This window comes from Oncorhynchus keta, chromosome 1, assembly GCF_023373465.1.
Source record: "Oncorhynchus keta strain PuntledgeMale-10-30-2019 chromosome 1, Oket_V2, whole genome shotgun sequence".
Classification (NCBI taxonomy): domain Eukaryota; kingdom Metazoa; phylum Chordata; class Actinopteri; order Salmoniformes; family Salmonidae; genus Oncorhynchus; species Oncorhynchus keta.
Genome location: NC_068421.1, coordinates 44,855,005 through 44,882,926, shown reverse-complemented (window position 1 = coordinate 44,882,926; position 27,922 = coordinate 44,855,005). Strand labels below are relative to the sequence as shown.

General features: G+C 44.8%; 2 protein-coding genes and 1 long non-coding RNA gene across 4 annotated transcripts; 2 read left to right on the top strand and 1 right to left on the bottom strand.

The window, feature by feature from the left end:
* On the bottom strand, nt 1-2,902 carry LOC127931853 (uncharacterized). The gene is made up of 2 exons (XR_008143296.1): nt 2,775-2,902; nt 1-382 (listed from the first exon to the last, which is right to left on the bottom strand). It is a non-coding gene; the product is annotated as an uncharacterized LOC127931853 (long non-coding RNA).
* Nucleotides 2,389-16,865, top strand: LOC118386164 (inositol-trisphosphate 3-kinase C-like). Of its 2 annotated transcripts, none has more exons than XM_035773649.2 (7): nt 2,389-3,987; nt 12,191-12,287; nt 13,049-13,262; nt 13,369-13,573; nt 13,785-13,886; nt 14,014-14,085; nt 14,732-16,865. In XM_035773649.2, exons 1-7 carry the CDS (start codon nt 2,788-2,790, stop codon nt 14,939-14,941), a joined length of 2,100 nt encoding a protein of 699 aa, XP_035629542.1. In that variant the 5' UTR covers nt 2,389-2,787; the 3' UTR covers nt 14,942-16,865. The 2 variants fall into 2 exon arrangements, with proteins under 2 accessions (XP_035629542.1, XP_035629553.1); XM_035773660.2 differs by lacking the exon at nt 2,389-3,987 and adding an exon at nt 8,180-8,646.
* Nucleotides 16,866-21,835: 4,970 nt separating this feature from the next.
* Nucleotides 21,836-24,587, top strand: LOC118386157 (U1 small nuclear ribonucleoprotein A-like). The gene is made up of 7 exons (XM_035773635.2): nt 21,836-21,988; nt 22,351-22,426; nt 22,552-22,724; nt 22,866-23,042; nt 23,215-23,382; nt 23,559-23,647; nt 23,884-24,587. The coding sequence occupies exons 2-7, from the start codon at nt 22,354-22,356 to the stop codon at nt 24,041-24,043; spliced, it is 840 nt and encodes a 279-aa protein (XP_035629528.1). The 5' UTR covers nt 21,836-21,988; nt 22,351-22,353; the 3' UTR covers nt 24,044-24,587.
* The last annotated feature ends 3,335 nt before the right edge of the window (nt 24,588-27,922 follow it).

Here is a 27,922-nt window from a genome sequence, read left to right as displayed (position 1 = left end):
TCAAATCAAATGTATTTATATATAGCCCTTCGTACATCAGCTGACATCTCAAAGTGCTGTGCAGAAACCCAGCCTAGAACCCCAAACAGCAAGCAATGCAGGTGTAGAAGCACGGTGGCTAGGAAAAACTCCCTAGAAAGGCCAAAACGTAGGAAGAAACCTAGAGAGGAACCAGGCTATGTGGGGTGGCCAGTCCTCTTCTGGCTGTGCCGGGTGGAGATTATAACAGAACATGGCCAAGATATTCAAATGTTCATAAATGACCAGCATGGTCAAATAATAATAATCACAGGCAGAACAGTTGAAACTGGAGCAGCAGCACAGTCAGGTGGACTGGGGACAGCAAGGAGTCATCATGAGGCATGGTCCTAGGGCTCAGGTCCTCCAAGAGAGAGAAAGAAAGAGAGAAAGAGAGAATTAGAGAGAGCATACTTAAATTAACACAGGACACCGGATAGGACAGGAGAAGTACTCCAGATATAAGAAACTGACCCTAGCCCCCCGACACATAAACTACTGCAGCATAAATACTGGAGGCTGAGACAGGAGGGGTCAGGAGACACTGTGGCCCCATCCGAGGACACCCCTGGACAGGGCCAAATAGGACGGATATAACCCCACCCACTTTGCCAAACAGCCCCCACACCACTAAAGGGTTATCTTCAACCACCAACTTACCATCCTGAGACAAGGCCGAGTATAGCCCACAAAGATCTCCGCCACGGCACAACCCAAGGGGGGCACCAACCCAGACAGGAAGATCACATCAGTGACTCAACCCACTCAAGTGGCGCACCCCTCCTAGGGACGGTATGAAAGAGCCCTAGTAAGCCAGTGACTCAGCCCCTGTAACAGGGTTAGAGGCAGAGAATCCCAGTGGAGAGAGGGGAACCGACCAGGCAGAGAAAGCAAGGGTGGTTCGTTGCTCCAGAGCCTTTCCGTTCACTTTCACACTCCTGGGCCAGACTACACTCAATCATATGACCCACTGAAGAGATGAGTCTTCAGTAAAGACTTAAAGGTTGAGACCGAGTTTGCATCTCTCACATGGGTAGGCAGACCATTCCATAAAAATGGAGCTCTATAGGAGAAAGCCCTGCCTCCAGCTGTTTGCTTAGAAATTCTAGGTGCTTAGAAACATGCAAAGTGTTGGGTTCATGAGATGAAATAAAAGATCCCACAAATGTTCTATATGCACAAAAAGCTTGTTTCTCATTGTTGTGCACAAATGTGTTTACATCCCACACCTGACAGGCGTGGCATATCAAGAAGCTGATTAAACAGCATGATCATTACACAGGTGCACCTTGTGCTGGGGACAATAAAATAACACTCTTAATGAAGTAATGATGTACTTTGAGACATGAAGCTCAATCAAATCCGAAAAATCTCAAGAACTTTGAAAGTTTCTTCAAGTGCAGTTGCAAAAACCATCAAGCGCTATGATGAAACTGGTTCTCATGAGGACACGCCACAGGAAAGGAAGACCCAGAGTTACCTCTGCTGCAGAGGATAAGTTCATTAGAGTTACCAGCCTCAGATTGCAGCCCAAATAAATGCTTCACGGAGTTCAAGTAACAGACACATCTCAATATCAACTGTTCAGAGGAGACTGCATGAATTAGGCCTTCATGGCCACAAACCACTACTAAAGGACACCAATAATAAGAATAGACTTGCTTGGGCCAAGAAACACAAACAATGGACATTGAACTGGTGGAAATCTGTCCTTTGGTCTGATGAGTCCAAATTTGAGATTATCGGTTCCAACCATCGTGTCTTTTTTGAGACGCAGAGTAGGTTGATCTCTGCATGTATGGTTCCCACCATGAAGCATGGAGGAGGAGGTGTGGGAGTGCTTTGTTGGGGACACTGTCAGTGATTTATTTAGAATTCAAGGCACACTTAACCTGCATGGCTACCACAGCATTCTGCAGAGATATGCCAGTCCCACTAAGCGCAAACCAGATGGGATATCATCCCCCCCCAACAGAACAATGACCCAAAACACCTCCAGGCTGGGTAAGGGCTATTTGACCAAGGAGAGTGATGGAGTGCTGCATTGTGTAACTGCCTTAATTTTGCTGGACCCCAGGAAGAGTAGCTAATGCCTTAGCAGCAGCTAATGGGGTAGATCAGTTAAGAACAAATTCTTATTTACAATGAGGGACTACCGGGGTACAGTGGGTTAACTGCCTAGTTCAGGAGCAGAACTACAGATTTTCTTTACCTTCTCCCATCTCGGGGATTCAATCCAGCAACCTTAACGGTTACTGGTCCAACACTCCAACCACTAGGCTACCTGCCGACCCCATCCATAATAAATACTAAAACATGAGCAAAGCAATATAGCTCAAGTTATTGGCCTCAAAGGGCACAAAAAATAACGTTTTCCTGTTTTTGTAGCATATTGACATGTTTACCCTTCACACCGAACATCAATTTCACATCTCTTTTAATGAAAGCAAAAATTTGCACCTTGTACCTTTTTTTATGAGCTTGTTTTAAAGTTGTTTATTGCAATATGACATAGATAAGACCAAATGGAAAGCAGTACAGTAGCTCATGTGAAGTGTTTTGGCAAAATATTCTAAAACTGTTTGTTTTTTCTTGCAGATATGGAATATTCAAACACTTTCAACATTTTCCTATAATTGTCATTTACCATTGGCAACAATGAGTGGAGCACGTGACTCATGTGTTACTTTGTAGCACAGTGAGAATTGTTTCAAATTGGAAACATCTCTGGAAGGTGTGACTTGTGCGCTACTTACTACCGTGTACAGAATGGGTCAAACGCGTTCTGGTCTCTCGTACTGGAAACCAACTGAGACAGCCAAACGACTCCCTATCTGCAGATTTACCAGCGTGGAGCGAAGGGGTGACCGGTTTTACAGGAATCTGATGAAAACGAAGCAATTGCCTTCGCCAGGCACAGGTCAACCGGAGGTAGGGCTTGTAATAGGATCTGGAGATTCGGAAACCCTTCGTGGTCACGGGCGAGGAAAGTTGTTTAGAGGCCAGACAGAGTCGGAGGTAGTGGACTACACCACCCCGGTCGCCGAATACCCATCTCGAATTCATTATGAAAATATTCAGGCTCTCGACAGTGACGCTGTGAGCAAGGGAGCGGCCGACTCTTCCTTCGATGCGAAAGGCTTGGATACGCTGGCCAGAGGATTCGAAAGAACCCGCTGCGTGGTTACGCAGCGCAGCAGCCCAGAAACAACTGGGGAGGATCATGTCTGGAATGCCCCGGCTTGGGCCATGGAAAACAAGCCATTCGGATTTGATAAACAGGATGGGGTTGCCTCCGAGGTCATGGCGATATCGGGGGCTGTACCACCGGATGGTTCAGTCCATTGGCGCATATCTGGAGAGGAGAATTTAAAACTGACCCTGGCATCACTGAGCTTGCGTTTAGACGAGCCTCTGACAAGTGGCGTATCAGAACCGATCGGGTATGATATACCACACACAGAGTTAGAAATGACCAAATCGAACTTTCTCGCTGCTTCTTGTGAGCCCGAAGCTGTCAGGAAAAATGAACAAAGCGGTTGTCCGGTTGAGTCGGGGAAGCAGGAGGACCCCTCGATTAACTCTCCAAAACATCCACACGGACAGATCCAAAGTCCACTAGGTAGCCAACGTTTCCCTGGTACTATCCCAAAGCTTATTATAACCAGAGATCCAAGCCCCAGTCGGACTCAGGAAACACTAGACCCAAGGACCATGGAACTCGGAATCGGTGGATCATCCCTGGATCCAAACGCCGACGATGAGTCCCCCTGCTCGGACAGTGGCTGTGGAGGCTCCCCGGCGCTGATGCGCTTTCGCCGAAAGCTCTCCAACTCGTCCTCCGCCGGCTGCGTATCCTCCGCCTCGTCGTTTGAGGAGTCCGAGGATGACTTCACCGGCAGCGACATCGAGTCCAGCCTGTCCCCAGTCATTTGCAACATGCTGGGCAGTCCAGACGAAGGAATGGGGGTGAGTGTGCCATCCTTAATTTGTTTGTGCATGAAATCTGGTGGTGTGCTGACTAGAGGTTTATCTTCTGTATGAAGTTGCATAACAAAAACACCCATTAGTATTATGTTAAACTCTTTGGCTATAATCGATCCTAAATGTTGGCCAGAAGTGCCATGGATGGGCACATACTTAAACACAGCCCTATTGTTTACTTTCTGCACACGAATAAATCAAGAGCATAGCACCTATATAAACTCCAAGTAATTGATTGGGTAAACCACCAACATTTCAGCATTGCTGTTCCCCCTTCAGGGTAAAATGTTGTTGGTTTACCCAATCAGTTTTTATATAAACACTATATATTTTTTTTACAGCTTGCAGTTTATATGGTGTTAGTGAGCACCTCTACACAAAATAATTTCTCTGGGTGTACACCAGCACATGCTTTTTGTTAGACTACTTTCTGTACACACACTTCCATGGTACATTTGTAGCCTACTGTATGCACTCATGCTATTGATATAAGGCATAGTGCATCTCTTCTGCATAAATGGAAAAAGACTATGATTTGAAATGATGCCCTAATGAGCAGACATTCACTGATAATGCATGTTCCAGAACCACAACTCCATTGTTGACTTACAGATTGCATGTCAATCACACACACACACACACACAATACTCTATGTCAGATCAACTCCTAGATAACATATCTGAAACTCAAATGTCTCACACACACAAAGCCACCAAGCCCCTGTGCTCCTACCACAGGGTGTGTGGTGAATATTTAGCTTTGGGTGTAAACAATATGGTGGAAATCAGCTGAGCGAGGTGAACCTGTGGTGTCGCTTACATAATACACCTAAGCCAATAAATAGGTTCACCAATGAAGTCCCTTTCACTCCTAAGTGGCCCTTTACCCATGACTCCCACCACTATGAGCCTTAGCTGAGGTTGTCACTAATGAGCTCGTCTTGATAAACACGGGGTCATTTGCTGAACCCCAAGATGTTCTTGTTTTGACCCGTGTACGAACCAGCTTTTTACAGTGGTATGTTTCCCTCCCCAGTCAGAGGCCTTTGATGCGCCCTGACCAGAAATGTTTGGAATGACATGAGCTCAAAAACAGGATGTCTTTCCTAGAAATGGACCAAATGAAATGCGGGCAAGCTCTCTCCCTGAACAAGAATGGTGTGAATCCCTGGAAGTCACCACTGTGTGAAAATCCTAGAATGTATACATGTTACATTTCACCAACACACATACTTTCTCTCTCCCTGTTACTTTCTCTCTCTCTGAGTGCATAGTTGTTGTAATCGACGTGTTTTATGAGAGAAACTACTTCAGGAGAACATGTGTTCAGCCTTCATTTCTTCATGTCTCTGAAAGGGAGATGGTCTTCCAAAAATACACATAATGACTGACCTATTTAGATGACATTGCTGTGAGTGACTCACTCTCACATTGTGTGTGCTCCAGTGGGTTTCTATACTGTGTGTGTGTGTGAGTCAATGTGTGGAGAGAGTGAGCCTTAAAAATAATGTACCCAAACATCCTGAATTCCGATACTTAGCCATAGCTCTCTTTCTACCTACTTTGTCGCTCTCTTTTCCTCCCTCATTTGCTTTCTCTAATTTGCTTTATCTTCTGTGAGTCCAGATATTTCCATATCTGTGTGTGTGTGTGTGTGTGTGTGTCATGTTTAATGTATGAATTTAGTCAGCAGTTCCCATGTTACAGATCCCTCCCACACTACTGTTATGATTGAATATCTGGAACATAGTGAGTGTACTGGATGTCCATTTTGGATCTAGCTGGTGTGATACGGCAGCACTGAGGCGAGTGTTGGTTGTGATAGTATTAGGGCTTTGGTTGTTATTGGCTAATTGTACACTTTCAAAGTGTGGCCAAACCAGTTGTTACACTTTGCTCAATGACGTACATTGTAGATACTTGCCTGCTCACACTGCATATTTAGAGTTGAAGGCACACACACTCAGGCACTACACACTCTGATGCCATCTCAGAGTGTCATGGAAAATTGGTCTGCAGGCAGTTGTGTTGCTAGGCGACATCATTGCCATATATGGTGCTGTTTCTCTTTTTTCTTTTTTTTTTTCTTCTCTGGTCTGTATTTTGAATGTAACTTCTGAAATATTACACATTACTTTTGACATATTTTCATAGTCTCTTTCTGCCTGCATCATCCCTTCATTTCTCTGACAATCCCCCCCCACCCATTTAAGCCTTGCAGCACAGCACAATGTTTTCCCCTGATGCACAGGCAGTGGAACAGAAGGCAGAGGAAAATATAAATAAGTGGAGGAGGATAAAGTACCCTCCCTACACACACTCTACAATATATCCCACAACACACGTACAGCACATACTCCACATACGCACACACACAAGAACAACTCGTTGATAATCTCACGTTATGCAAGTCACGATGGCAAAGTTGCCACACTCGAACATGCATGCACACGCACACACACAAACACTCTTACACGTACTTGTAAGTGTCCACACAAGCATTAAAACACACATTTGTGTCAGACTTTTTTTTGTTGTGTGTGTTAACTGGGCTGTGGTTGAGCTGTGCTGCTCATGCCACCCAGAGCAGAATGAAGGGGATGTGGTTTACATGTAACAGAGGCCTGGAAAAAGAGCAGCATCACACCTAAGAGTAAGATGTCCTTCTACTCAACGTTTTACTGTGGATAAACGATATCCCAAGATTTACTTAACAAAAGGCACATCTCAATAGGTGGTCCAAGTCCGTTATGCCACGGCACAAGTGGAGAGAGGCTTTTCTCTTTTGTTCTCTAATGCTTCTCTGTTGTTCCTCAAGCAAGGGGGAAGGCCGCGACATCACAGATTCCCATCAGACCAACTCCTTCAATGCCCTACTCCTTGAAGTTTGCAGCGGTCTACCAAACATATGCTGAAGATATATTATTTGACCCTTTTAGTGTGGGATATTGCTTTTCAACAGTTTTTTTTATAATTATTTTTTTTAATAAAAAAATCGCCGGAGGATATCTTTTTAAAGACTACAGCAGTGACACGCTGGTGTTGTGAGCAGTAAAACAGGGCGTACCCCCTTAATAAATCAAAAGCTATTTACAATAGCCACATGCTTGTGTTTTTCTCTCTCTCTTTCTCTCTGGGCTTGTATGTCTGAGGAGTTTCTCTGAGGGACAAAGAGAAACAGGACTGTGGGGGAAGGTTTTAGAGGGAGCTATAGGGGAGTACTCTAGTGGATTTAAATAGTCTTTATTTAGTCAGGATAGCCCACTCTGTAACAAATGCTACTGTTTTCCAAGGAGTCCTGGGTTCCACATAATCTTTTTTTTTTTAAGAAAGCGAGCAAAAGTGAGGTTAGTGCTTAGGGGTATTTAGAAATGTTTTCCTCTGAATATCCAATCTAGTAATTCACTTTGGCTCCAGCATGATGACTCCCATAAAACAGAATTGGCTACGTTAGGTCGATGTCTTTTGCATCATACTCACACTTGAAAGCTGTCTTTGCCCCACAATTTTTTATTTTTTCTGTCTGTCTGTCTAAAATGTTTTGATATTTTGAAATCCTTTAATTTTCAGTTAACAGAGGGGGGAAAAAATGCTGTCTGCTGGTTAAGGTATTTATTTTAGGGACATGTGGTGTGGGAGAGCCATTGTCTATACGCTATACTACTGGGGGGCTAGAGCTACCTCCGGAGCTAGTGTGGGAGACATCTCTCATAGAGAGATCTTGAATCGCTCTGTCTCTCTCTACACTACAGAAGTACATTTTGTGGGACTAGAGTGTGTCATCAAAGTAGTGCAGAGTAAAGAGGCCCTTTCTCTCTGGGTATTACAGACGTGCCTGTCACTGGGGACTCTGTCTTTCTGAGGACACTGGCCCAGGACGGGCTGATTGGGGGGATTAGAGAGAGACTGCTACTGACTACTATAAACAGATTATGAGAGGACTCTGATATCAGAAAGACAGTTGGTGTGGTGGGGAAAGAAACATGGAGAGGGGAAAATTGATAAAAGGGGAGACAGAGGTCACCAAACTTTGGGAGAGGGGAAAATGTAGCGCCGAGTGACGGATTAGTGTGAGGGAGAGTGACGAGTTGACGAGCGAGCACGAGACCTGGGAGGGAGAAGTAACACCAGGTAGGGAGACGGTGAGACTGTAAGAGAGGAGTGACAAAATGCTGCATAGAGGCCAGAGATCAGTTGGTGTTAAAGAGAAGGCAGAGAGGGGGGAGGGCTCAGTAGGAGAGGGATTATAATGTAACCTCACACGAGAGGGGATGTTAACCAGACGACACAAGTTAACTAAGCCAGGCAATTGCATTGGTTGACTGCTAATGCTGCAGGGCTAACTGAGGGACAGCTGGCCTCTGTAGCATTGAGCTGCAGCCCTTCTAACAGTCATGGGTAGGGATAAATGCTCATGCTAGGCTAACGGGGACATACAGAGAGGGGCAAGGCTAAATGCTAACCCCTCTAGGCTGACTGAGGGACAGTCCGATGGAGCGCCGGATGCTCGTGGCGGTCTCGTTTGGAGAACCTGTACTGATGGCGCGGAGTGTGTGGGACTGGTTACACTCTCACCTCCCCTCTATGTCTGTGTGTGCCTGTGTCAGCGCCGGTCTGCTGCTCCACTACTGCTCAGTCTGCCAGGTAAGAGATGAGACAAACCGATTAGTCATACTAGATTAGATACACTGTTGGGAAGAGTTGAGATTGGAGCTGGATGCCAACAGGTGGAGGAGGACAGGTTTACATAAAAAAATATAGTATTTTATTTTACCTTTATTTAACCAGGCAAGTCAGTTAAGAACAAATTCTTATTTTCAATGACTGCCTAGGAACAGCGGGTTAACTACCTGTTCAGGGGCAGAACGACAGATTTGTACCTTGTCAGCTCGGGGGTTTGAACTTGCAACCTTCCGGTTACTAGTCCAACGCTCTAACCACAAGGCTACCCTGCCGCCCCAATATAAACTGTGTGGTGCGAGCCCTGAATGATTGGCTGAACGCTGTGGTATATCAGCTCGTATACCTCTGGTATGACACAATTGTATTTTTACCCTTCTAATTACATTGGTAACCAGTCTATACTAGCAATAAGGCACCTTGGGGGTTTGGGGTATATGCCATCTGCATTACGCCATGCCTATTGGCTGTATACCACACGCCCTCGGGCTTTATTGCTTAAGTATAGTATAGCGAGGAGTTGAAGTCCGATAACAATAGTCTTCTAGTCATGGATATAATAACCTTTGGTGTGGACAGGTGAAGACTGTCCTTGTGGGCTGGAATGTAGGGCCACATTGAACGTTGCAGATAGAAATGCCACAAATAGAGCCGGCGTGATTCCTTATTGTACTAGTCAGAGAGGCATGTTTGTTCTACATAGCGCATTGCTAACTGAACACTCCAAAACGTTGCGTCCTGCTGAACGCGCCCCTGGTGTACATCCAGTATGTAAGGCTGTGTTTCTCTCTCTAGGATTAGGTACGAGGTGGGCAGGTACACAGTATCTCCTCTCTCTGTGCTGATCCACACAGGTATGTGTGGAAGTTCTGCTACAAACCCTGTCCTCTCCAGTTGAGGCAGGTCTGGGCAGGTGTTGGTTTCTGTCTGTAGAAGGATTATCTAGCTGCTTTGGCATTAGCTAGTATGGACAGGTAGAAGGAGAGTTGTCTTTGTGTGTCTGTAGGCTGGGTCAGGTGTGTATTGGGTCCATTAAAGTTCAACACACAATTTGATGATTGTATCTTTATTTGAGCAGGTTTAACACCTAGGATCTGTCTTTATTATGAAAAGCTGTTTTTGTTGTGGGTGTTTTAGTAAGGTTCTCTGAGTTGACGTTTGCTTTGTCTCTATCTGGGCTAAGGCGGTGGTAAGCCAGGGAGATTTATGATGACGGCTGCTGTCAGAATAGACACTAGGGCTGTAGGTCAGTAGGGTCACAGCTTCACGACCTTTAGTTCTTGACCTCGTGGTCAGAACAGAGCTTTTGTGTTCCTCTTGCGGACAACACTGACGTCCAGAATGTCACTACTGATAATGTGTGTGTGTGTGTGTTTCATGGCTGCTGGCTGGAGTCAAGACACATTCCAAGAACGTAGTGTAGAATGAAGGGAAGAAAAGACTGGGGTAAGGATGGAGGAAGGCGGCAGAGGGACAGAGCTCTGCTGTTATGTAGTGGAGGAGCAGGAGGAAAATAGAGGGGGATTAGGATAACAACAGAGCTCTGCTGTTATGTAGTGGAGGAGCAGGAGGAAAATAGAGCGGGATTAGGATAACAACAGAGCTCTGCTGTTATGTAGTGGAGGAGCAGGAGGAAAATAGAGCGGGATTAGGATAACAACAGAGCTCTGCTGTTATGTAGTGGAGGAGCAGGAGGAAAATAGAGCGGGATTAGGATAACAACAGAGCTCTGCTGTTTTGTAGTGGAGGAGCAGGAGGAAAATAGAGCGGGATTAGGATAACAACAGAGCTCTGCTGTTATGTAGTGGAGGAGCAGGAGGAAAATAGAGCGGGATTAGGATAACAACAGAGCTCTGCTGTTATGTAGTGGAGGAGCAGGAGGAAAATAGAGCGGGATTAGGATCACAACAGCGGGAAGCAGTGAGTGAAGGCAGGAGAAAGGGAGTAATACTTTGAGGAAGGGAAAAGGAGAAGTAAAAAGAGAAGGAAGGGAAGATTCTTCTCTCCGGGGTCATTCGGGTCAGGTAATAATGGAGGTGGGAGGAGGCGGTGAAATCGAAAAGAGGGAACTGAGTTACATGCCCCCCCGGGCCATTCATTAAACTGTTTGGCCTGAACTGCTGGAGAGAGAGCGAGTGGGAGATAAATGAGTGGATGAGAGAGGAGTAAAAGAGCCATTTAGGGGGGGTATAGCCCTGCTTTGACGACCCCGTACCTCTCCGGACCCCCTGTAGTGACACCCAGCACCCAATGCTCAGCTCCGAGAGGGACAGAGGGAGAGAATGATAAAGTGGTTGATTTAGCTGGATTCCCCCTGCAGATTAGTGCTGTGCCACCGTGGAGCTAGCTCATCGTTCACCTGTCACATTGATCTCTGCCTCTTTGCACTTTTCCTTCTGGGCTTTGTCTTCATTTTGCAATGTTTTCAGTCTGGCAGGTATGTGTGTGGATGACTGTACACTTTTGTGTGTTTCTGCTCTGAGGTCAGGGTTATGTTTGGGTTAAGCTGGTAAAGAGCTTTTAGAGCTCGGAAGTCTCTGTTGACATTGACCCGGGACTCAAACTACTAGCCTGCGCTGTCTCTGTTCTTCACCATGTATTCAGCACAACTTTAGGGGCCGTATCCACAAAGCGTCTCCGATTTTAATAATGAATACGATTATATGGACAGATCCTAGATCAGCACTGCTGCTCAGATATTTAATGAACACGGCCTCTGGCCTGTGTTTCTCCTCTTCCCTCGCTCTGTATTCAGTACAACTTTTCAGCAGTCCAGTGTAAAGAATGCGTGGGTGCGGAGGAGGCAGACAAACATTGGCTGGGGTTGGTTGGTTGTACTGGGCTGGAGTGTAGTGGGGCATGCGTTCTTTAGCAGTCCGAGGGTTGTAAATGATCATAAATATGGGTTTATGACGCCCTGTCCTTCCACTCAATTACCTCTATGATGACCTCTGCCTCCCATCTTCTTTCTCTTCTCTTTTCCTCAAACGTTTTGTCTATGCCCTACCTTTGCTCTCTCCTTGTCTCTCTGTCCCTATCTCTCTCTGTCTCCTTCCAGTGATTTCCCACACAGTATCATTTCCTAATCAGTGGTGTGTGTGTGCAATCGATGCTGTGTGTTCTCCTCTCTGCTTGCTTGCGTCAAACTCTCTTGCATAGTGACCTTGCTATGTTTTTCCAATAAAGATAAACTAACTACACACACACATCCGCAGACTCACTCACTTACTCAATCAAACTCGCACATAGTGTTCCTGTGTAGGCCAGGAACGTTATATTTTTGTTACAGCGGAACCAGTGTGACGTTTCTGGTCAATGTTTTTGAATGGGGGGGGGGGCTGTGAGAAATGTTGTGTACCTGGCCTTGGCTCACGTGAGCTGGGACCTCACTCTGTGCCTCCGGTCGAGTGTGAGTGTATGTAAGAATGAGTCGGGATGACCATATGTAAACCACTAGTTTAGCTGACTGATGGTGTGTAACCCATTTTGTTGCTTCTCTCCTTCCCAGACCAAGCAATGGCAGAAGCTGAAAACTATGGTGCACTGGTCTCCCTTCGTGTCCTTGAACAAGCGTTATCCCTGGGTGCAGCTCGCCGGGCATGCAGGTATACACCACTCCCTTTCACACTCTGTCTCTCTAGGGCTCTAGCTCTCTCTCTCTCTCTCTTTCTAGTGCTCTAGCTCTCTCTCTTTCTCTCTAGTGCTCTAGCTCTCTCTTTCCCTCTAGTGCTCTAGCTCTCTCTTTCCCTCTAGTGCTCTAGCTCTCTCTAGTGCTCTAGCTTTTTTTCTCTCTAGTGCTCTAGCTTTTTTTCTCTCTAGTGCTCTAGCTCTTTCTTTCTCTCCTCTCTAGCTCTCTCTCTTTCTCTAGCTCTCACTTTCTCTCTAGTGCTCTAGCTCTCTTTCTCTCTCTCTGTCTCTCTAGTGCTCTAGCTCTCTCTCTCTGTCTCTCTAGTGCTCTAGCTCTCTCTCTCTGTCTCTCTAGTGGTCTAGCTCTCACTTTCTCTCTAGTGCTCTAGATTTCTCTCTAGTGCTCTAGCTCTCTCTTTCTCTCTAGCTCTCTTTCGCTCTTGTGCTCTAGCTCTTTCTCTCTCGCTCTCTAGCGCTCTCTCTCTCTTTCTCTCTCTCTAGCTCTCTCTCTCTCTCGCTGTCATGCTCTAGCTCTCTCTCTCGCTCTCTAGCGCTCTCTTTCTCTCTCTCTCTCTCTCTCTCTTGCTCTCTCTCTCTCGCTCTCTCTCTCTTCTAGCTCTCTCGCATTCTAGCTCTCTCGCGCTCTAGCTCTCTCTCTTTCTCTAGCTCTCTTTCTCTTGCTCTCTCTCTCACTTTCTTTTCCTCTGTTACTCACTTGTCCCCTCCCTCTGTCTCGTAGGTAACTTCCAGGCGGGGGAGTATGGGCGTTTGTTGAAGCGCTACTGTGAGTGTGAGCAGCTGTGCTTGTCGAAGCTGATGGGGGACATTCTGCGGCCCTATGTCCCTGGCTACTACGGCGTGGTTCAGAGGGACGAACAGGACTACAACCTAATGGACGACCTCCTGGCTGACTTTGACTCTCCCTCCATCATGGATTGCAAGATGGGCAGCAGGTGAGGCTCTCCAGGACCAATGCTGGAGAGGAGATGACTATTGTTGGATAACTCCGCTGTTAGATGATGAACTGGCTCACTAACCCGGTCTTCCCTGTCCTATCAGGACTTACCTGGCAGAGGAGCTACTGAAGGCCAGGGAGCGTCCACGGCTCCGCAGGGACATGTATGAGAAGATGGTGGCCGTGGACCCTGGGGCCCCTACGGATCAGGAGAGGGCCCAACAAGGCATCCTGAAGCCCAGATACATGCAGTGGAGAGAGACCCTCAGCTCCACTGCCACCCTGGGCTTCCGCATCGAGGGCATCAAGGTCAGGCGGCCCACTGGGTTCAACTTGGGGTCTAAATGAGGGGATTGAGAAATGATTTTTAGTGTTTCAAACTTATGGGCAAAATAAATTAACAATGAGACAAGGAAATGGGTGTGTACTCAAAGATGTCACATAAAGCTTACTTCGTTAAAAAAACGAATAATAGTTTATCTTCATCAATAATTACTTGTGTGTATTTTGTTATCTGCAGAGAGCGGATGGGACGTGCAACACCAACTTTAAGAAGACCAAACACCGGGAGCAGGTCATGCAGGCCCTGGGAGATTTTGTTGATGGGAACATTCAGATCCTGGTACGCGTTTCTAGAGGGACATTTAGTCGGGTGGTACATAAGGGAACATGAGTTCTTGGGGGACCTACTCAGTCCCTTCAGATTGACTGTCTATTTGACTATTTGTCTCCCGTTCTCTCTCTGATAGAAAGTCTACCTGCAACGTCTGGAGGAGCTGCGATCTGTGCTGGAGAAGTCACAGTTCTTCAGAACACATGAGGTAACCCACACAAACTCACTCACATCCTATACTACTTCCCACTTCTCTGTACCCATAGTACTCTGCTTTACTTGAAGACGATATTTATAGTAAAGTTTGGAATGAGTACTTTCCCTCAACAAACTTGTTTGCTGGATTATGATTAAATGTGATTGATATGAACATGATTCAAATTCCTTATTAAACCTGCAATATGTTACTTTTTGGGCTGCTGGACCAAATTGAAATAGAAATAGTTATAGATCTGTCATCCTCATTGAAAGCAAGTCTAAGAAGCGGTAGATCTGTTCTATGTGAACTATTTCGATGCGTCCCATTCTTAAATTTTGTTTTGTACACCAGCTTTAAATACAATATTTATTTGGTAATAGACAATATATTTCAGTGGTTTAGATGCTACAATGATTCTCTACACTATACATGCTTGTTTTGTCTCACAAACTGAAAATTAATTAAGGGAAAGGCAGATACCTAGTTAGTTGTACAACTGAATGCATTCAACTGAAATGTGTCTTCCAAATTAAGCAAACTATTATAATTTTAGTAACCAGGACATGGCGGAGCGATTTCTGCGTAGTGCAGCTTTAAATCACAAACAAACACTCTCACTGACAAGCCTGAACTCAAATGTCCTGTTTTCTCCCAGGTGGTGGGCAGCTCCCTGCTGTTTGTGCACGATGCGTCAGGCCAGGCCTGTGTGTGGATGATAGACTTTGGGAAAACGGTGCCCCTGCCTGCCCCCCTCACCTTGGACCACCGGACCCCCTGGATCGAGGGCAACTGCGAGGATGGCTACCTGTGGGGTCTGGACAACCTCATAGACATTCTCAGTACCATGCTCCCCCCCAGCCGCTGAGAAAGAGCGGGCCGTGTGAGAGAGCACAAAGGGATGGCCTGGAAGAGAGAGAGGAGGAGGATGGAGAGAACACTCTCATCCTAGTTACAGATGGAGAATGAAAGTGTGGAAGAACAAATGGAATGGGTCATTACCCAAACTAGATGTGAGACTGGTGAGATGGAGGGGAAAGGAAAGAAGGATGACATTGAAAGAGGCAAACGGAGGAGCGCACAGAACATGGTGGACGCTCTTTAGCCAGAGTGAGGAAACCTGTCCACACAACTAGTGTTGTCATCCCTCATCAACCTCTCTCATTATTATAAGAGCTATGACGTCAACTATCACAGCAGCACGCACACAAGGACACACACACGGACACACTACTGTTCCTTCATATTATCACGAGTATGATGATAATGTACTGAACCTTTCCAATGGGATATATCCTCCTCAAGTGACCAATGGAGAACATTTTTATTTTCATTGTGGACCACTTGACTTTATGCTTTTTTTAAAACTATTTTATATATTTGTCAACACTAGAAACACTGGAAAAAAAGTGGTGTATATGTAAACTTTATCTGGTACTTCGCCTTTTAATGTAAATACAGTTTTATTTCATCTGTTTCCCTTCACGAGTAGCCTCTTTATACTTTGTACTTTTTCTGTGCCTAGATTTTGTGATTGGAGGCAGATATTTTTTTTTATATATCATTCCAAAGTTTGCTGGAGAGTTGACCCAAAGTCTGTAACAATTTGTTTTTTGTAAATTGGATTGACACCTGGTGAAAACTGGAGGCTGTTGATTGGCTCTGTCTGACCCCGTGTGGTGTCTGATTTGGCAGAGTTGACCCAGCAGATAAACTAACAGTGGTTCCCAACCAGGGTTACTAGGACCCCTGGGGGTACTTGGTCGATCCACAGGGGGGTACTTGAGAATATTTAATGAGACCATAGGCTTACTGGTAAAAAGTACATGACGGGGTACTCTGGGCAGAGCAAAATTCAGCTGTTGCTATAGTAACCGCAAATGATTGGGAACCACTGGACTAATGGATCTTATTAATGTTTTTTTCTTTACTTTCTCTCCTAGTGGGCACATGACTTGGTGGTCATGGCTAACTAGACTGGATTGCACAAATGGGTTCCTCACAAAAGCCATTGAACAAAGCTAGCCCTGCCTCTGTGTCTCTGAATATGGATTCACTCTGGTGTCCAAGGTTCTTATAAGCAAACCATTTTCTGGTGAATAGAAGTTGATCAATCTACAGAGTTGTGACCATTTTATTCCTTCAGTTCGGTTCATACATTTTTCTGGAATGGGCAACGATTGGCCTGACAACTGAAATGACTATTTGAACAAGTCACCTGAAACTGGAATGAATGACCTACTGTTTGTTATGACATGGTCATCCACACGTCAGACTTGTCACTGGATTTGTAGATCTGCCAGCCAACATTCCCATCCAAGTCTTCCTACATAGACAACACTGTTTGTGTATTTATGGTGTGTGTGTGTGTGTAGATTTCTATGTCTAGAAAATGGAGGCGCTCTGTGTGTGACTGTCAGCATTGACATCATGGAATTATGTTTCTTCTGTTGACATCTCACACCATAAAAACACATTCTGGAACAATATATTGTTTACAAAGTATTATATCTTACGTACCATGTATCCTCTTCTTCATCTTAACCTGATAGTTACTGGCTTTCTGACTGTTTGGGTGTGGCTGAGCGCTGGACTGTAATTGGGTTGGGAAAGCCTAAGATGTTATATAGTTTGGATAAGCCTTTCCTCTGTGCTGTACTTCAGGAGACAGTGCATTGCAAGAGCACAAATACGAATGTTCAGAGGATTGAGACTGGTCCCTGCTCTCTGTCTAGAATACCATTGATTGCAATAAACTGGAACTAAGAGCTCAAGTCTTTCTAATCTGAAACCCTGTGTCGTCTCATTCAACACCAAACATCAGAAGTATGAATCTTATTGATGAATGTTTTTACACTCCCCTACAAAAGTTTGGACACATCGACTCATTCGAGTGTTTCTTTATTTTTTTACATTGTAGACTAATAGTGACGACATCAAAACTATGAAATAACACGTGGATTCATGTAGTAGCCAAAAAAGTGTTAAATGAAAATCTATTTTAGATTCTTCAAAGTAGCCACCCTTTGCCTTGATAGCTTTGCACACTCTTGGCATTCTCTCAACCAGCTTCATGAGGTAGTCACCTGGAATGCATTTCCATTACAGGTGTGCCTTAAGTCAATTTGTGGAATTTCTTTCCTTAATGCGTTAAGCCAATCAGTTGTGCTGTGACAAGGTAGGGGTGGTATACAGAATATGGTCTTTTACCAAATAGGGCTAAGTCCATATTATGACAAGAACAGCTCAAATAAGCAAAGAGAAGCAGTCCATTACTTTAAGACATGATGCTCAGTCAATCCAGAAAGTTTCTACAAGAGCAGTCACAAAAACAATCAACGCTGTGATGAAACTGGCTCTCACGAGGACCGCCACAGGAAAGGTAGACCCAGAGATACCTCTGCTGCAGAGGACAAGTTCCTTAGAGTTCACTGCATCTCAAATTGCAGCCCAAATAAATGCTTCAGAGTTCAAGTAACAGACACATCTCAACATCAACTGTTTAAAGGAGACTGCGTGAATCAAGCCTTCATGGTTGGATTGCTGCAAAGAAACCACTACTAAAGAACACTAATAAGAGACTTGCTTCTGCCAAGAAACACAAGCAATGGACATTGGACCGGTGGAAATCTGCCCTTTGGTCTGATGAGTCCAAATTTGAGATTTTTGGTTCCAACTGCCGTGTATTTGTGAGACGCAGAGTAGGTGAAAGGATGATCTCTGCCTGTATGGTTCCCACCATGAAAGCATGGAGGAGGAGGTGTGGGACTGCTTTGCTGGTGACACTGTCAGTGATTTATTTAGAATTCAAGGCACACTTAGCCAGACTGGCTACCACAGCATTCTGCAGCGACACACCGTCCAATCTGGTTTGCGCTTAGTGGGACGAGCATTAGTTTTTCAACAGGATAATGACCCAAAACACACCTCCAGCCTGTGTAAGGCATATTTGACCAAGAAGGAGAGTGATGGAGTGCTGCATCAGATGACCTAGTCTCTACAATCACCCGACCTCAACCCAATTGAGATGGTTTGGGATGAGATGGACCGCAGAGTGAAGGAAACGCAGCCAACAAGCGCTCAGCATGTTCTTGTGGTCCGCCCACACAATGAACGGATGTTCCGCCACCACCTCCAACCAGTGTCTCCACTCCTCCAACACCATCTTCACCGCGAGAAGCTCACAATTCCCCACATCGTAGTTCCTCTCCTGGCATTTAGGGGACGGGAGAAGCCACAGGGATGTAACTTGGGGTCCAGTGCAAAATCCTGGGACAGGACAGCCCCCACTCCTGAAGCATCGGCCTCCACCATGAACTGACGGGACAGATCCGGATGAACCAATATGGGAGCAGTGGTGAAGCGGAGCTTGAGGTCACAGAATGCCCAGTCAGCAGCTGGGGACCAAGTGAACAGAACCTTGGGAGAGGTGAGTGCAGACAGGGGGGGAAGCCAGGGTGCTGTAACCCCGGAAAAAGCACACACACTAGCCTCACTAATACAGTACAGCTCTGCGGTTGTTCGGTGTATGCAGCACAGATGGCTAAAGCATTACCTGAGAACATCTCCTCCTGTACTGTGTAGCCCCTGTCCATCACTGTCTGGACTATGGTCTCCATGGAAACACTGAGGGGGCTGTGGTAGGTGATCTGCCATCCATAGATCCACCAGACCACATCTACACGTAAAAAGACACACCTCAGACAGGGGTATGTACCTTAGGAAGTATAACATCACATTTAATGACAAAACTACCAACAAAAGTCATCAAGAAAGATTAATTCACACGTATTAGATCAGTGATTCCTTCAATGGAGGAATGCTACATTTTGACAAGCCGAAATCAAGCTTTACGTGACTTAATGTGGGCTGTCTTGGATGAGGGAAGGCACATACTTGTTGAACAGCATCCACTGCAGGTCTTTCCTGAAACTACATCAACCAGCAAACAATCAGCCACACCACAAAACAGATGTTCTTACTGCCAGCTGGTAACAAATGAGTTATTGAACAATGGATATATCACAGTAGTCTGTAGCTTGGTCTTGATGGGATAGCTCAGAGCGTCATCTCTTTTCTTGCATTTGTGTTCTATTTGTAGTGGCAACTCCCACATGATCACAACAGTGCTGCTTTCATGGACAGAATCTGTTCTAAACTGAACGCCCAGGTGCAGAACACCCCCACCCCAGTGCATTGACTATAAAGGTGGAGAGTGTTACCCATTTTGCAACTGATGGCCCCATTCCATTCCATAATCTGTAGGCCCGATTAAAAATGTAAAATAAATTACACACTCACCACAAGTGTGAACGGTGTAGATATTTTTGTCATTTAGCAGATGTTCTTATCCAGAGTGAATTACAGGCGCAATTACAGATTAAGTGCCTTGCTCAAGGGCACATAGACATATTTTCTCACCTAGTCAGCTTTGGAATTCCAACCAGCAACCTTTCGGTTACTGGCCCAAAGCTCTTAACCATTAGGCTACCTGCAGAACTCTTCCAGTGGTTTTCCAACCGCCATGATGCAGATCTTAAATAGCTTTAATCTGCAACGCTTGTCTGATAACTTATTTTTATGTAGACAGTGAGCCTCACCTGCTCTCCCTCTGAGCAGCACTGGGCCTCTGAGTGATCCCCCTCGGCAGAGGTCTTTCCTGCCACTGTGGCCTTGTACAGCTTCTTCTTGCTTGGCCCGAGGCAGCTGTAGGTGCTCCATTGAAATACCTGTCAATGCAGTGCAATTCTGGGTGATAAGAGACAGAAGGGAATTGACAAGGGCTCCACTCCATGACAGGAAGCTATTGAAATGACATGTGATCCACTGATGGAATAAAGTTGCATTAATGATTAAGTGAAATTTGCTTAATTTGTGTACATAAAAAAATAAAACATTACTGTGTAGGAGGCCTATTAATTGAGCTCCTTATTGCTTAACTTACTGTCAGAGCTTCTACATCTAATGTCTAGATACAGTGCATCCAGAAAGTATTCAGACCCTTTACTCAGTACTTTCTTGAAGCACATTTGGCAGCAATTACAGTCCAGAGTCTTCTTGGGTATGACATTACAAACTTGGCACACCTGTATTTGGAGAGTTTCTCTCATTCTTCTCTGCAGATCCTTTCAAACACGGTCAGGTTTGATGGGGAGCATTGCTGCACAGCTATTTTCAAGTCTCTCCAGAGATGTTTGATCGGGTTCAAGTCAGGGCTCTAGCTGGGCCACTCACTCCTGCGTTGTCCTGTTGGAAGGTGAACCTTACAAAAAAACAATATTTTCCTCAACCTGACTAGTCTCCCAGTCTCTGCCGCTGAAAAACATCCCCACAGCATGATGCTGCCACCACCATGCTTCACCGTAGGGATGGTGCAAGAGAGTTCAATCTTGGTTTCACAAGACCAGAGAACATTGTTTCTCATGGTCTGAGAGTCCTTTAGGTGCCTTTTGCAAACTGCAAGAGTGCTGTCATGTGCCTTTTATTGAGGAGTGGCTTCCGTCTGGCCACTCTACCATAAAAGCCTGATTGGAGGAGTGCTGAAGAGATGGTTATCCTTCTGGAAGGTTCACCCCCCCCAGAGGAACTCTGGCACTCTGTCAGAGTGACCATCGGGTTTTTGGTCACCTCCCTGACCAAGGCCATTCTCCCCCGAATACTCAGTTTGGCCAGGTGGGCAGCTTTAGGAAGAGTCTTGTTGGTTCCAAACTTCTTCCAATTAAAAATGATGGAAGCCACTGTGTTCTTGGGGACCTTCAATACTGCAGAATTTTTTTGGTACCCTTTCCAGATCTGTGCCTCAACACAATCCTGTGTGCCTTTATAAATCATGTCCAATCTATTTAATTTACCACAGGTGAACTCCAATCAAGTTGTAGAAACATCTCAAGGATGATCAATGGAAACAGGATGCACCTAAGCCCATTTTCGAGTCTCATAGCAAAGGGTCTGAATACTTATGTAAATAAGGTGTTTCTGTTTTTAAAAACTTTTTTTTTTCTTAGTCACTATGGGTTATTGTGTGTAGATTGATGACTGGAAAATAATAATCAACTTTAGAATGAGGAGTAACGTAATGTGTAAAAGGGAAGGGGTCTGAATACTTTCCGAATGTACTGTATGTTACATCATGACTAAAGTTGCAAAAAACGTTTCTGAAATATGTGCATATGACATGCAGTCTGATTAACATTGACTTTATTGCATGTCTGTTTTAGTTGAGTTTAGTAATGAGACGACTTCAAGTGCAGACCTGAGAGCTATTTTCAAGTTGTTACATGTTAGGACTAGTAGCTGCTAGCTAGGTAGCTGAATTAAAGCCATGTTTGGTAACAAACACGACTTTCATAGAAAGCGGCTACAATGTGGCATTTTCTACAGTAAGTTTACAGAACAGAATAACTACTTAGCTAGCTAGCTATCAATAACAAAATAATTGAAAAGTAGTTCATCTTTTGAACCGAATAATAGCTGTTTGAAACATACGGATGGCTCTCAAACACAGTAGATTGCACGATGATAATATCATAAGGATATGTTAAAGCCTAATTCTTTGGATGTGTAAAAGTAAATCAATATGATTTTCAGATTTGAGCATCTGCGCAGCATCTTGCTTAGGTTGACTCGTGAATGAGCAGCAACGTTACCAATGGGCGGGAGCGTCTGAAATGTAGCACATCATATCCAATGATGTTAACGGGGTGGCTAAAATAATCCAATGAAAAGCTATTCTGGACAGGATCCGGAAATTACACCAGCCAATCAAAAATAGTTGGCATTGTTAGCTATTAAGGCTTTATACGTATACGATGTTAGCTAGTAGCAAGTTCCAGCAGAAATAAAAAGTGGGTTGTCGGGTACTCGTTTCATTCATTTCTTTCGAGGCCGATTATATTGTGCATCTCAGTACTGAAAGGTAAATACAACGTCTCAATCATTGATTTATTTATTCTAATATGCAAGTCACCATTTTGGGAAAATGAGTGGACGTTGATGGCGTGCGTCTGCCAACTAACGTTAACTTATCTGTAGTAGCTAATTTAGCCAGCAGCTAACATTAACAAATGGTAACTAGCTAGTTATCTTTTTTAGTTAGTTAACTGTCTACTTTTTAATTGTAAAACACGTGGTTAATGGTTAAAACTAGCTGTCGTTACCTCCCACCTTATTTTACATGTAGCTACGTAAGTTAGCTAGCTACTTTAAGGAGGTTATAGGGCGCTAAAAGTATCGTTAGTTGACATGTGTTCTAAATGACCCATTTGTTTCATTTCACAGAAGATGGCTGCTCCGGATATGCGTCTCAACCACACCATATACATCAACAACCTCAACGAGAAGATTAAAAAAGATGGTTAGATCTGGCTACCCCCCCCCCATTTTTGTTACTATTTTGCCCTGATGTCTATTTGTTTACCCATCAACCATGCCAACTGCTCCTTGCATAAACATGTCTGGTTTGTACCCTTTGTCCCCCAGAACTGAAGAAGTCGTTGTACGCCATTTTCTCCCAGTTTGGTCAAATCCTTGACATTTTGGTTGCCCGCTCCCTGAAGATGAGGGGTCAGGCCTTTGTCATCTTCAAGGAGGTCAACAGCGCCTCCAATGCTCTGCGTTCCATGCAGGGGTTCCCATTCTATGACAAACCTATGGTGAGCTACTGCCAATACACATGGTACACATCAGCTAGCTTTTGCCTGACACATGTTTTATCTAGAGAATGATGGTTCTCCAGTATGCAGCCCTGTCCTTTAAATAGTCCTGTCGTCAACTATACCTCTTTCTCGTCACAGCGTATTGGGTACGCCAAAGGGGATTCTGACATCATCGCTAAAATGAAGGGCACCTACGTGGAGCGCGACCGCAAGAAGGAGAAGAGGGTCAAGGGCCCAGAGGCTGCAGGGGCCAAGAAGGGTGTGCCAGGAACCCCTGTAGTACCCATGGGGCCTGGAGTTCCAACACCCATGCCTGTAAGTGTTCTACTGTGAGACAGAACCACCTTTTGTAGCCACTGATAACGTGTTAAGCGCATGGCTTTCTTAAAGACATGTCTATCTAAAATGGCAGATTGTGTTATTCCATGTGTATTGCTAATTGATAATGCGGCTGAGTTCATTGAACATTATTTAATTTTTTCTGAAGGGAATGCCACCCATGAGCGGGGCTCCTCGTATGATGCAAATGCCAGGGCAGCCCCCTTACATGCCCCCGCCAGGGATGATGCCACCTCCTGGGATGGGCCCTGGGGGGATGCCCCCTGGTGCTATGCTTCCGGGTGGGATGATGCCAGGGCAAATGCCCCACGCCCAGGTATGGATCACGTGTGTTTATCAGTGTTAGTTTATATCTTGTCAGCGCCCTTTTTATTAACTAAACAGCGAGTCTGTTTAGTGGAATGCTGTAATCATGAGTTTGTTTGAAGTTTGTCTTACTGTATAATCTCACTAACTCATTACATTGATAAATGTGATCTTCTTTACCTCCAGGTTGCAGAAAACCCTCCCAACCACATCCTTTTCCTCACCAACCTCCCAGAGGAGACCAACGAGCTCATGCTGTCTATGCTCTTCAACCAGTTAGTACCTCTTCATTGTATTCCCCCCTGTTCATGTACTCCTTGGTGCAGTGTGAAAATGTAATGTTTATTTTTCCATGTTCCGTAGTATCTGTTCTGTTTTCAGTTTCCAATATTGTGGTTATGTTGTCTACTAGTGTTTGTGTATGTTGACAAGTATAGACCCTTGATGGGTGTGTCTCTTTAACAAGTCTGCCTGAAGTTCTGTCCTGATGTTGACTGTTTTCCCACTTCAGGTTCCCTGGGTTCAAAGAGGTGCGTTTGGTACCTGGTCGCCACGACATCGCCTTTGTAGAGTTTGATAATGACGTGCAGGCTGGAGCGGCCAGGGAAGCTCTACAGGGCTTCAAGATCACCCAGACCAACGCCATGAAGATCTCATTCGCCAAGAAATAACACACCAGAGAGCTCTTAAATGGTTTACAATCTCACACACACACACACACACACACACACACACACCAGAGAGACCTCCTCACCTTACACTATACCAGCACAGAGCTGACTACTAACCTGTCCTTTGCCAAGAAGGTGCAGTGCGTTACTTGTACACACACACACACACAGAATAACTGGAGATGACTTGCCTTGTGTCTGATTGTAGGGTACCGACAGTTTCAGAGCACAGGCGTAGACAGGTCAGCATTTTGATGATTGCAATGCTGGCGCTAGGCTCAAACGATAACTTGTAAGGAGAATATTGGTATAGTGATTTGGTGTTAACAGGACAGTTAGCTGACATTTGCGTATCCATAGCTCTGGTTGAGAACATTTTTAATTTAGTCAGTTTCTGCACCCATTCTTTGAGGATAATAAGTAAGTATATTTACATTTTTACTGTTTGTATGTTGTAAAAGCATTGCACCCGGGGTCTGTTTCACCCAGACATTGTACCTGGAGCGTTTCTGTTTGATTAAAACCTGCCTTTTCTAATGACTAATCCTGTGGGTGGTTTCTGCTTTTATGTCTGGGGAGACGCCATGGGCTGTATTGTAAACAAAACTACGGAGCAAACTGGGCCGGGTTGGCTTAGATTGACAACTATATATTGTGTCAATGTTTATTGAAAACAAATACATTTTGCTCAATGAGCACTTCTCGCAAATACGTTGTTGGTTAACTAGCAAATGTTGTATATTATAAACGCCTCCAAACCAACTGAAATGAGCAACCTACGATTCCCTACATGGCAGCGTCTCATTGTTGCTAGCTGACTGTTCAAAATCATAACGCATGTCTGCCGGCTCCATCGACGCACGCATCTTTTTTGTAATGTCAGCCAACTTGTCTTGTGATTTAAGCCTTTCCTTCTCGAGCACAATTTAATATTACATGGAGAAGAGGGACCTGGGCCGCTATCCACAAAAGCATCTGGGGTGAGGTTTTCCTTCTCGATCATGACTATGATTATATGGACCGATCCTAGATCAGCACTCCTACTCTAATATGCTTTGTGGATACAGCCCCTGGTCTTAGTTCCGAACACTTATTCTGAGATGTTTGTTACACATGGCCCCAGATATGGGTTCTTGCGCAGTAATGTCTCTAGATGAGACAGAGATGTAATTATATCGATAGTGATTTCAAACGGCCTACTGTAACTTCATGAACATCTTTCACTGAACCATTGTTTCAGTATCAAAACCACCACTATAGCTGCAATGATGACTGACACCCTGATGAGGGCAGTGTTTATCAGAGTTTTCCATGGCGTGTCTGTAACCACATTGAATGATGGACTCTCGTGCCGAAAGCCAGTTTCAGCATGGGCAGTGCCATTGAGGTCTTTCACCATTTTGAAGTAGTGAACTGGGTGGGCCTTCCTATGGGTTAAGGAAGGATAACATAATTTTATCCAGGTTATCAGGAGGGATCAGCCTATAGAGAATGATCAAGGCCTCTAGTGGCCAAAAGACAACAGTGGCAGTGCCATTGAAGGCTTCCACCATTTGAATGTAGTCAACTGGGTGGGACTTCCAACTTCATTGGCTGATTCCTCCTGGTGACCCTGTTGGAGGCATGTCCAACTGGGTCATCAGGAGCGATCAGCCAATTGTGAAGTAGAAAATGGACTACTTCAAAATTGAGATAGGATGGCACAGATATAATAATGAGGCCTCTTTCCATCTCTATGGATCAGCCAATGAATTATACTTGTGAGCAAACCTTCCGTAATTGCAGGTGGCAGTAAATTGCCAACCGTGGCTTCATACCTGTTCAAACATCCCACTCCAGCTGGCAATATGTACCCTTTCAGTTTGTTTACCATCTCATAGAAGTAGTAGTAGAAGAAGATAGAATACATCAAAATGTCGATGCCCATGCTCTCACAGACACTATAATGGGACAGATACAATGTTGTGTCCTCTGTGTGTCTAACTAACTAATGCAGTGAGAAATATTATGCTTTTCCCAACATGTTGCAGTAGGCGGACTGGTTGGACTGTAGTCCAAACTTTGATTTGGCCTCTTGTCTACACTTTTGCAAGAACTTGAGTTTGTGCACTCCCCTTGATAATTCTGCTATCAATTAAAACAATTTGGGATAACGTTTCCATTTGATTATTATAACCTATAAAGTAATGCGGTTTCTTTCTGGAGCGTTGTGTCATAATCAAATGGCTCTGTGCTACCACGTAAATCATCATTGCTGACTCACTCTCTTCCCTTTCTGGCCTCAGCCACTGCAGTTTCATCTAATTCCTAGCATGAATCGGACAGGAATGCCTGGATGGCCCATTTCATCAATGCTATTTTCCCTTTGTGCTCACTTCGTTTAAAGACGTTTTGGAGATTTAATTTAAGACGTTTCCTCTTTGAATGTCTTTAGCATTGATTGTGTCTGTGAGTAGGTGGGATTGTGAGCCGATAAATCAGCACAAACTACTTTTTCATTTTTTCAAATTGCCGCTGTCTTGGAGCTAGAATTGGGAACATGTACACTGTGCTAATGCCAATATAACATTTTAAAAATAGTACCTGAGAGCATTGTACACTACGGCGAACTTAGCAAATTAGGCATTTGTGGTAAATACATGGGAGCTGCCATCTTTATGCACCTTCGCAGATGAAGTCAGATGAACTCATGGATACCATTTTTATGTTTGAAGGAAGTTGAAGGTCGCTTCTAGAGCTACTGCTAGCTGTTCTTGTAGACTTCCAGTATTGCGCTAACACTATTAGCCTTGGCTCCAGAAACGACCTTCAACTTTCTACAAACTAGCATTGAGTGACATAAAAATGATTGATGGAGTTTATTACACAATTAAAAGCAGTAGACTTTTCCAGCCAGAGACAACATTACACACGTTTAAACATTATCGAGGATAAAAACACAATGAAGCCCAGAGAATTATTTCCATTGTGGTCCTCATCAAGTTCATTTGACTCTGGGTATGTCGAAAAAATGTCTTAGTTGCCAAAACGTCGTATTATGCCTTAAATGACCGCTGACCGGAGAAAGGTCTTGATAAGAAGAAAGCAATGAGTTGGGTTCACAGGATGACAGAAAGGACAGAAGAACAGTTGGATAACAAAGAAAACACTTTATCACATACAAACCTTCTTCCTATACATTTACATTTAAGTCATTTAGCAGACGCTCTTATCCAGAGCGACTTACAAATTGGTGCATTCACCTTATGACATCCAGTGGAACAGTCACTTTACAATAGTGCATCTAAATCTTAAAAGGGGGGGGGGTGAGAAGGATTACTTATCCTATCCTAGGTATTCCTTAAAGAGGTGGGGTTTCAGGTGTCTCCGGAAGGTGGTGATTGACTCCGCTGTCCTGGCGTCGTGAGGGAGTTTGTTCCACCATTGGGGGGCCAGAGCAGCGAACAGGTTTGACTGGGCTGAGCGGGAACTGTACTTCCTCAGTGGTAGGGAGGCGAGCAGGCCAGAGGTGGATGAACGCAGTGCCCTTGTTTGGGTGTAGGGCCTGATCAGAGCCTGGAGGTACTGAGGTGCCGTTCCCCTCACAGCTCCGTAGGCAAGCACCATGGTCTTGTAGCGGATGCGAGCTTCAACTGGAAGCCAGTGGAGAGAGCGGAGGAGCGGGGTGACGTGAGAGAACTTGGGAAGGTTGAACACCAGACGGGCTGCGGCGTTCTGGATGAGTTGTAGGGGTTTAATGGCACAGGCAGGGAGCCCAGCTATACGTGCAATGAGTGAAAGCATGACTGTGTTTATCTCAATTCTACAAGGACAACACATATGCATTTTAGTCCAGTGCTGTAGGTTGGTTATCTTTGAACGCGGCAGGTGATCTTCTAA

What these genes read in the sequence shown, in the direction of transcription:
- LOC118386164 (XM_035773649.2), top strand. Translation starts at nt 2,788, where the DNA reads ATGGGTCAAACGCGTTCTGGTCTCTCGTACTGGAAACCAACTGAGACA. An exon ending in GATTGCAAGATGGGCAGCAG is followed by an intron (nt 13,263 to 13,368) that starts GTGAGGCTCTCC and finishes CTGTCCTATCAG; the next exon opens with GACTTACCTGGCAGAGGAGC. An exon ending in AGTTCTTCAGAACACATGAG is followed by an intron (nt 14,086 to 14,731) that starts GTAACCCACACA and finishes GTTTTCTCCCAG; the next exon opens with GTGGTGGGCAGCTCCCTGCT.
- LOC118386157 (XM_035773635.2), top strand. Translation starts at nt 22,354, where the DNA reads ATGGCTGCTCCGGATATGCGTCTCAACCACACCATATACATCAACAAC. An exon ending in CATTCTATGACAAACCTATG is followed by an intron (nt 22,725 to 22,865) that starts GTGAGCTACTGC and finishes TTCTCGTCACAG; the next exon opens with CGTATTGGGTACGCCAAAGG. An exon ending in GGCAAATGCCCCACGCCCAG is followed by an intron (nt 23,383 to 23,558) that starts GTATGGATCACG and finishes CTTTACCTCCAG; the next exon opens with GTTGCAGAAAACCCTCCCAA.